Below are 10,760 nucleotides of genomic sequence, written 5' to 3'. Positions count from 1 at the left end.
TACTTTCTCCGTATTCTTTCTGTTGAAGAGCGTAGCTCGAAACGTCAAAGACTTTCCGTATTCCCGAGCGTCATACTAATACATCCTTTTGTTATTTACACCACCTGTCCTCGTCTGTTGTTGTTTTTTCGTACATTCTCCCATATATATATATACGACAGGCTTCTTTCAGTTTCCGTCTACCAAATCCACTCACAAGGCTTTGGTCGGCCCGAAGCTATAGTAGGAGTCACTTGCCCAAGATGCCACGCAGTGGGACTGAACCCGGAACCATGTGGTTGGTAAGCAAACTACTTACCACACAGCAACTCCTGCGCCCATGAATATCGTATCAAAAGATAATAACTAGGGCATTGCTGTTTACTCAAAGGTCCAGTGCCAGCTTCACCACGGTCTCAAGACAGCCCTGGAACCTGGTGCATGCGGTTTTTATGGTGTCCATGGGAAGATTTTCGAACACTTCCTTGACCTAGGCTATCAGCTCGGCTGATAGAGAGGTTGATGTCATTTCAACTACCCACCCTGCCCGTATAGTAATCAATAGCATTACAATTGGAGGAATTACTGCAAAGGATTTTCCACAATCGCCAGTAGTTTTACATAGCCGTCCGAATTAGACCACAAGCGCTGTTCAAAGATGTTGGATGAATACCGAGTTGATGATGCAGTCTGAATGCAGGTTCTGTCCCTGACCCCCAAGTGTTCAACTAGTATTTATTTTATTGACTTCGACAGAATGAAATGCAAAGAGGGGCCCGGCAGCATTTGAGCTTTACTAAGCATTTTTGTCCGCCGTGCAATCGATTCTGGCACTTCAACACCTTACCACTACTACTACTACTACTACTACTACTACTACTACTACTACTACTACTAATAATAATAATAATAATAATAATAATAACAACAACAACAACAACAAGAACAATGATGATGATGATGATGATTTCATTTATTCGCCACAAGTGCGAAGGATGAGGGAGATAATACAAAAACAGATATAGAGTGTGGGTTTTACAGATAATGAAATGATAAAAAAGGTAAGTATGCGCTGAAAAGGAAGGGACATTTACATAGTATACAAAGGTTTAAAAAACAAGGTGGCGGTGAGAGTGATAGCTATGTCACCCTCCTGATACAGGAGAACCTCTAGGGTTTATTGAGAGAACCCCACTATCCGAGATTTCCCTGAACACCAAGAGCAAGTTCATCTCTCTAATTCTTTCTCTCCGATTTACAAGTCTACACTGAGAGGTACCGTCCACTCTTGTCAATTTCACGACTTTCACCCACTCACTCGAGGACAGTACTTCCCTCTCCACTCTGAATTTCCTTTCCAAGTAAAACTTGAACAACTCAATGAGAGCTCTACCAAGGAGGAATGGTTCTGTCCTAATGCCGTTCAACCTTGTCCACCAAACAACCTCTTTTGTCACAGCCTCCAGGCAAAAGAAAACTGTCTTGCCTGTTCGATTATAAGAAGGCGGCGGGGCAATCATCATTACAGCTAACAGACAGATCCGTCCTACGCGTGATATCAGCCTAGGTAGAAATGCCTTTTGTACCTTGTCTTATTTTCCTTATACATACAAACACGTGTGTTCCTTTTCAACCTTCTACATATATACACATATACATACATACATATATATATATATATATATATATATATATATATGTATATATATATATACACTATAATAGCAGCCAAGTTCTTTACCATATGTGAGAAGTTTAATACAAACTATCAAGTTTAAAATCAATTGGGTACACTATACAAATATAAATGTATGAGGGTTTGCTATATTACTGTTTTAAATTCAGAAGTGGTACATCATACTTTACTTAATACAATTTATGGACAAATTTAAGGACGAATACATTATATATTACCTGGGTGCTAGGCTTTTAGACCCTTCACAAAAAAACTTGGAGCCCTACTAAAAGAATGAATAAACGTCTAATACCGCTACGCAGTCTGTTACAATATCATAATGAAATTGCGTTGTAATTAGTCATACGAGGCTCTGTTATGCAAAATAATCTATGAAACATTAGCATACGTATTGATCACCAGCTTGCATGCGACAAGCTAGGCGTCATTTTATATAACATTAATGAACATGGTGTTTTAATAAATGACGTTGTAATATATACCGTCTAGAATATCCGATACAAGTGGTGGGGAAGTAGAGAGAGTTCAACTGACTTAGTTAATAACGTTGTGTCATTTAAGAAATTGAATAATTATTTTAACTCCAAATGGCATCTCTCTTTCTCTCTCTCTCTCTCTCTCTCTCTCTCTCTCTCTCTCTCTCTCTCCCTCTCTCTCTCTCTCCCCCTCTCTCTCTCTCTCTCTCTCTTTCTATGGTTTTCTCTCCCTTTTTTTATCGCAGAATTTCTTCTTTCTTATTCTCATCTGCGCAATGATATTTAATTGAACAACAATGATTGAATAAAATGATTAGACTTGAAATAGAAACAGTCCTAATTAACTACTTCCGTCCCCCACTTCATATTCAATGTTTCTCCTTTTCCCATTGATACATATACCGGCGACTTGCACCCCCTCTCCCAAACATTGCCAGCTCCGGAGAACATCGGTGAAAGCTGTTTTTATCTTGAGATTTCACCTCGGTCTTCAAATTTGTCTGTCATTGAAATTCATAGCTAAGTTAACTACATCTGGTTATCATGTGTTTCTGATGCATTACGTTAGGAGTATTCTGACAGTACTCTCCATCTAAACTATATTCTATCCATTCGGGTGGTATCCCAAAATTTCGTGATATCTTACAGATTGTTCTTGCTGTGCTTGAATCTTCTGAGATATTGTTGCCTCTTTTTTATTCCTCAACACTCAAACGTATATTCCTTCACTGCAGACTTGTTGAGCTTCTCTGAAAAGAGATTTTTGAAAATAAGCCTAGCCCTCTTACTCCAACTCTTTATAGAGGTGTAGCTCTTCCGTCACGACAAATAGTGTGATTTCGCCAATTTTTGATCTTACGGAGCCGATCTTTCTTCAAGCTACACCATGGTCAATTTCTTCCAAAAATGTAGACAGTACGAAAGAGAACATCCTTCAGGCAGGACTGGTACCGTGACTGAAAAATTGGCGTCGAGGGTATTTAGATTCGGTTCAAAGTCAGCTGGTACAAGAAGAAAAAAAAACACCTTATTCGACTCTCTAATGACTCGGCTCGGCTCATTCGGTCTAATGAAACTGTACTTAAATAGATAACATAAAAAAACAATGACAACACAAATTTAGTTACATTGTTATCATTGTCTAGAAAAATCTTCAAAAGCTATGGCCCTTTGAAGTCATCTGGTAATTTTACAGGCTATGTATGTATGTATGTATGTATGTATGTATCTATGTATGTATGTTTCTATGTATGCATGTATGTATGTACGTATGTCTGCACGCGACTATTAAGGCACTTGAAGCAATTAGCAAAACAAAAAAAAATCGTTGTACAAACTATAAGGTGACACTCGCCTGCGAGCATGACCTAGCTTAGCAAGTAAAAGAACGCATATTTATGTATGTATGTATGTATGTATGTATGTATGTATGTATGTATGTATGTATGTATGTATCTATCTATCTATCTATCTATCTATCTATCTATCCATCTACCTACCTAGCACTCTCTCAGTCTGTTTATCTGTCTGTCACTGTGTATTTGTCTGTCTCGTGTATCTGTCTGTCTCTGTGTATCTGCCTGTCTCTCTCTTTCTCTCACTATATACATATACATAACTATATTCATACATACATACAAACACACACACACACGCATATATTATATGCTACATCCTCGAGCAGTTTTTATTAAAGGGTTTGTGTTTTGCACAAAAATAAACAGGGTTTTGAACACGAGGTTTGCAACATATATATTGTATTACACGTACAACCATATCCTACAATTACACATACGCACACGCATACAGACAACTGAACATAGATACACACACACACGCACACACACACACACTCACAAACACTTTAATATACATTAAGTATATTTTATTTTTAATTCCAGGACATCGCTGTGATCGTAATATTAACGATTGTGCTTCGCATCCTTGTTTGAACGGAGCCATCTGCCATGACAGAGTTAATGGCTACCATTGTGCTTGCACCGATACTTTTGTTGGAACGAGATGCCAATTTGCAGGTGAGGAAATCAAATTGAAAATCATTAGTCGGAAATTATTTTCAAAATCGTATTGATTACAAAATAACATTCCCTTTAATGTTACACTATTTCTTGTGTATTTATTTAACCAATTATTGTTTATAATATTTATTTAACTTGTCCAAAGCATTTTCATAAACGTGCCCTAAACGTCTGTTTGTTTTTAAACTGTAATTTTGCCCTTGTTTCATAAATTCTGTGTAATCTCTATGTTATATTGCTGGCTAGAAAAAAACTGAAGATGTTTATCATATATGATACGTGAACTCCAGGAAATATGTTCTATGTAACTGGCATCACGTCGCTTACGACGACGAGGGTTTCAGTTAATCTGATCAACAAAACATCCTGCTAGTGAAATTAACGTGTAAATGGCTGAGCACTCCACAGGTACGCGTAATCTTCACATTGTTCTCAAGATGATTCAGCGTGGCACAGAATGTGACATGGCTGACCCTTTGAAATACAGGTTCTACTCATTTTTGCCAGCTGAATAGACAGGAGTAACGTGAAATAAAGTGTCTTGCTCAAGTACACAACGCGCCGCACAGAGTCGATCCCACAACTTAACGATCGTGAGCCAAATACGCTAACCACTAAGCCATGCGCCCTCACTAGTGTATCACATGATACACAAGAGAGGCAAAACCTTAAAATGATAAATATACTTCAAATACACCATTAGTTTTATCATATATGATGTAACTACATCACACTAGTTTATATACAGGGGTTGGACAGCTCCTTAAAATTTCAAATTTATTTTAATATGGAGTAGGACCACCTTTGGCAGTAATTACAGCTTGAATTCTACGAGGAATGGACTTGTACAAAATTTGAATTGTTTCCAAAGGAATTTTTGTCCCTTCTTCAGATAAAACAGTCTCCAGTTCTTGTAGTGATGATGGTGGAGGATATCGACTCCTTACTTGTTTTTCTAAAATGCATCATAAATGTTTAACTTCACTTGAATGTTCCTCATGCCATTCAGTAACAACTTTAGCTGTGTGAATTGGTGCATTATCGTCCTGAAAGATTGCATTTCCCTCCAGAAACAGTTCCGCAACTATAGGATGAATTTGATCAGATAAAATGCTTAAATAGTCTTGACTATCAATTCTGCCATTGGGCCGGCAAATTTCCAAGATATAGGCCCCTACCCCAGATCATCACAGATCCACCTCCATGTATACTTGGCTGGGGGTCAGAAATAAGGTAATGGATAACTCGTCCCAGAAAATAATATTCTTTCACTGCTCTAGGGACCAATTCTGTAGGTTTTTACTCCAGTTTAAACGCTTTGCAACGTTTGTTTTTGTAAGTAGTGGTTTTCTGATTATAGCCCTCCCGTAAAATCCGACTTTGTGCAGCTCCCGTCAAACAGTTTCTGAGGAAACTGGGTTCTCGGGGTGGTTATTAAGTTCTGCAGTTACTTTGGGAGCTGTGCTTTTGTGGTCCATCTAACAACTGACGTAAGAGTCCCTATCTGAAAGTTTTGGTTTTCTTCCGGAGTTTTGTATCGACAAGGAGGTTTTTTTCCCTTTTTCTCAAAGGCTGTCATTACTTTCAAGACAGTACTTCTTCATGTACCAAACATTTCGGCTGTTTTCATTACGCTAGAACTTGCCATACGGCCACCAACAATTTGACATCTTTGAAAGTCCGATAGATCTGTCATTTTAATGAATTTTAATTACCTTTTTCTGATGATATCTGAAAAGAAACAGCAATTTTAGCAAAACATATTAAACAACACTAATAATAAATCAAAGAAACATAAAAATAAACAAGCTTTTGATGGTTTTATAGATATTTCAAAATGATGATGCTATGATGCTAGGTATTACCATTATTTTGTCCAACCTCTGTCTACTAAACTATTCAGAATTATGATGAAAATTTGAACTTCAGTTGCACAATACAATTGTGATGTCTTAGAAGTTTGACGAAATCATGGTTTAATATTGGGAACAGGCTCTAAATACATAATCAGTTTGCCTAACGGTCTCTAATTGATCAATGAATGAGTTGCTATTTCGGTACAAATGTAACAGCATTTATATATTAGACGTTCTTAAGGTGGTGAGCTGGAAGAATCGTGAGCACATGAGGCAAAATTCTTAGCGGTATTTCACTCATCTTAATGTTCTGGTTCAAATTCCGCCGAGGACGACTTTGCCATTCATCCTTTCGGAGTCGATAAAATTAGTACCTGTTGAGTACTGAGGTTCAAGTAATCGACTTAGCCCTCCTCTGAAATTGCTGGGCATGTGCCAAAATTTGATGTTCTTAAAATATTAACATATTTTTATTATTACAAAATCTTACAGTGTACTGCATAAGAATATATGGTAATAAAAACTAAAAAAAAAATACAAAAACAAAATAGTATAAAACATATGACACAAAACATAAAACAAAATTATTTGAATCACAAAAAGCTTCACGTAAAGTCTTTCTAGAGAGAGTGTTACCCCAATAATCTGGTTGCATCTTCTAACAGTAATTTGCCATGCTGTATATATCATATCTTCTCTGGTATCTCTCGTTCATTGCTTCTATATCTCGATGAAAGCTGTACTGTTGTTCATTGCTGAAAGCACCTAGAAGGCAGTCTAAATATGTTTAGCAGTCATGAACCTTGAGGCTCATGCTAAAGTCGAGCTTATTAGAACTTGAGAGCATATTTTCTACTAATTTAGAGTACTTGTCTGTCTTATGACTGGTAAGAAAGTTTCGAGAACCTAAAACAAATGAAGCCCATGTACAGGACGTAGTGATATCCTTGATTCTATGAAAATGGGTCTTTTATAACCTCTTTTATCTTGGCTCCATAAAATTACCTGTTTCCAGATCAAGAACGTAACCAAGCAGGTATAATCATCTTTTAATGTTTTTAGTCTAAAGTTTTGAATTGAAATAACCGTCATGATTGTTTTAACAGCATGTGAAATATTATTGGTTTTAGATTTTGGCACAAGGCCAACGATTTCGCAGGAGACTGAATGTTGATTACATCGTCCCCAGAGCTCAACTGGCACTTATTTTATCGATGCCGAGAGGATTAAAGGCATTGTAGGCCTCAGCAGAATTTGACTGAAATGTCGCTAAGAATGTTTCCCGACGCGGTACCGATTCTGCCTGCTCGCCGACCTCAAATAGCATGTGTTTTGCACAAAACATGGTTTTGAACACTATGTTAACAGCATATATATTGTAAAATTATTAGCATTTATATTGTTATTTTTGTATCGAAGTAGCAGAACATTGATCATGCCGAGTTACTGACGAAGAATGAAGATATTCTGGAATCAACAACTTAAATATACTTAACAAAAATTCTAATTTCTAAGACGTCAATATACAAGGGAAACTGGTGTTCCTAATGACGGTTCGGGAGTGGATACATTAGTCTTTACCGGAATGAGCTATCTCTTCAAAACTAAGTCAGTTATGGCAAATAATATTTTATAGGTGGAATCTTGACTCAAACATATTACAGAACGGGTCTAAGTCATCAAAATACGTATTGACCAGATTCATTACAATCAGATGCAATTATTAAAAAGAAACATAGTGGGATGATGCGGAAGAAACACTGCTAACTGTAATAGGCAAACACCAATATAATTTTTGAACGCAACAATTGAGATTGTTTAAAAACTCGTTTCAGTTATAAGTTGACAAGAAATCGTATCGCATTATGCTGTTTGTTGCACATCAGTGACTATGATATAGCATTGACCGTATGCACCATTGCTGTATATACCACTGACTGCTCTATACCACTCATTACTAAATGCCATTGACTATGCTAAATGCCATTGTGGTTCTTAGCAACCTATGCTTAAGGTGTTCCAAATGCAATGGGATGCTCAAAAACAACGGCTCAGCGTTCAACACACACATACACGGGCGCCCGCTGTTTATTTCTGAATACCAGTGGTTCCCAAACTATGAGTCGCGACCCACTGATGGGTCGCGAACGGAATCCTAGTGGGTCACAAAAAGTTATAAAATTACGCATTAGCTTTGATTAACTGCTGTCTATCGCGATAGTTCAAGGCTCATGTTTTCAGTACCAGACTGGTTGTCTTATCAAGCATTAGGCTTTTTTCACGAACTTAACATTTTCTCAAGTTATTTTCTCAAGTTATTTATTCGTCCGTAATCGTAAAAAGGAAAAGTGTGTTTTTACCTATTTATAGAGAACTTTAACTGGGCGCAGTACAACACAGATCGAGCCGATAACGCTTACTCGCTTACTGCTTCGAGGTTTTGTATTAGAGTTAATACCTGCCCATAGGGTATGGAGACGTTGAAACAGTTGTAAAACGTTTTGTTTCACATTTAATATAACCCTAACCCTAACGCAGTAGAGTTAAGTGGGTCGCCATAAACTGGTGTCATAAATAGTGGATCGCGTCTCTAAAAAGTTTGGGAACCACTGCTGTATACCATCGAGTGTTGCATACCTTAGGCTGTTGAGCGCTATTTATTACAAAACACTAGTGATAGTCATATATTCAAGACCACCATACAACATTGACTTCTACATATCATTGATATCTGGTTATATATCGTTTTTATTGTCATAGTAATAAACATTTAATTTCATTTACCGTTTCAGGAAACATTCACAACACGAAAATATTTTAAATATCAATTTATGTGTTTTTAATAATTCCATTTTAATTATTCTTTTCATTGTCGCTTCTTTTTCTAAAACCAGCAGTCGACAGATATCAGCGCTAATAATATTTTTGATTATAAGAACCAGGCAGATGGAGGTGTTGTTGTTGTTGTTGTTGTTGTTGTTGAGGATGATGATGATGACGATGATGATGATGATGATGAAGACGACGACGACGACGATGATGATGACAGTGATGAAGTTGAAAGTGTTGATGATGATCATCGTTATCCTCATCCTCATGTTATATTTATAAATACAGTAATAATTATTATTATATTAATATATGTATTACCATTAAATATTAATAATTATAATAATAATAATAATAATAATAATAATAATAATAATAATAATAATAATAATAATGATAATAAGAACAACAATAATATAAAAGTAAACATAATTATTTATTGCTTTCAATGTCTCAGCGGAGATACATGTTGGCCGATAAAATCGACATTTCACTTTACACCACATAATTTATTTCTCCCCTCTAAGCATTCATATTTTATTAGCCGTTACTATTATATATCCTTGTTATTTGTTATTATTTCCGATTCCAGCCATTTTAAATGGTCGTTTAGAATTATATATTCGTCTATTTACTATTCGTCTATTTACAATTTACCCTATCCGCTTATTTGCCTGTCTTCCTGTCAGCCCTGACGTTAGTATTGTAGGGTAGAGTTGATGAGGCCATCAAGCTATTGGAATATCTAGCTATAAGTGGCAAGTTTGAATTCGTTTCCTTTGCGTCAATTGCAGGGCAAAAGAACACTTAGTTCTGCGTTGCTCCGAGAATATATGGGGTGTTATATGAAAATATCAGCTCTGTTAGACAAACGGTTTATCCAGGAGGCGGTTTATAACTCATCAATAGTTTACGACGCGAAACATAAAGTTAGATAACTTATCATTAAATAACACTCAAAATAAGCAACAAGGATATCCAGAGGTAATGCAATCCGATCGTTTCATGCAACTTCATTTAATTGAACAATGTAATCATTACATCAATTTAAAATGCAGAGCAATCCTCAGCTGCACAAAGACAGAATTTAATTAAATTAGAACAGATTTACACATTAGTATGATAATACCAAAAAATTTCCAATAAGTTAAGGAGATAGACAAAGAACATAGTTGTTCTAATTTAATTAAATTCTATGTCTTTGTGCAGCTGATGATTGCTCTGCATTTTAAATTGATGTAATGATTACATTGTTCATTTAAATAGAGTTGCATGAAACGATCGTGTTGCATTACCTCTGGATATCCTTGTTGCTTATTTTGATTTTAGATAGATATATAGATAGATAGATAGATAGATAGATAGATAGATCAAAACAGTTTGATTCAAATTCGTTGTTACTCTTGAGTTTCAGGCGTGATGCATTGAATTTGAATGATAGAAGTAGATTCTTATTACCATAAGGTAGGCTGCGATTTGCCGAGGAAGGTCACGCGGTGTCGTGGTTTGATGTTGGAAAATACCGCATCGAGAACAGGAAATTGACCACGTGGAGGACAGGAAATAGACCACGTGGCAATTAAAAAATCGGTCAGGTTGTTGAGGGGGCGGGAAATAAGTAGGAGTGGCATGTGTAAATATATAGCTCTATATATATGGGTGAGTAGACGCGCTCATATCGTTTTGCATGCATGTATATATTGATGCGAGCGTGTGCATCTGTACATGTACTCAAGAGTACCAACGAATTTGAATTAGACTGTTTTGATCCATACATGTAACTCCCAATAAGTTGGTTGATTGCCTTTCTTTCGTTTATACACTCACTCGTTTATCTATCTATCTATCTATCTATCTATCTATCTATCTATCTATCTCTCTCTCT

General features: G+C 36.4%; 1 protein-coding gene across 1 annotated transcript in view; it reads left to right on the top strand.

Annotated features, from left to right (window-relative positions):
- The window catches only part of LOC106876634 (delta and Notch-like epidermal growth factor-related receptor), a 557,360-nt gene that overhangs the window by 528,537 nt on the left and 18,063 nt on the right, over window positions 1–10,760 (top strand). The window contains exon 8 of the mRNA XM_014925248.2: window positions 4,053–4,187. Coding sequence (XP_014780734.2) covers window positions 4,053–4,187 — 135 coding nt within the window. The remainder of the gene's footprint in view (window positions 1–4,052; window positions 4,188–10,760) is intronic.

This window comes from Octopus bimaculoides, chromosome 19 (assembly GCF_001194135.2).
Source record: "Octopus bimaculoides isolate UCB-OBI-ISO-001 chromosome 19, ASM119413v2, whole genome shotgun sequence".
NCBI lineage: Eukaryota > Metazoa > Mollusca > Cephalopoda > Octopoda > Octopodidae > Octopus > Octopus bimaculoides.
This window is presented reverse-complemented; position numbering and strand designations above follow the sequence as displayed.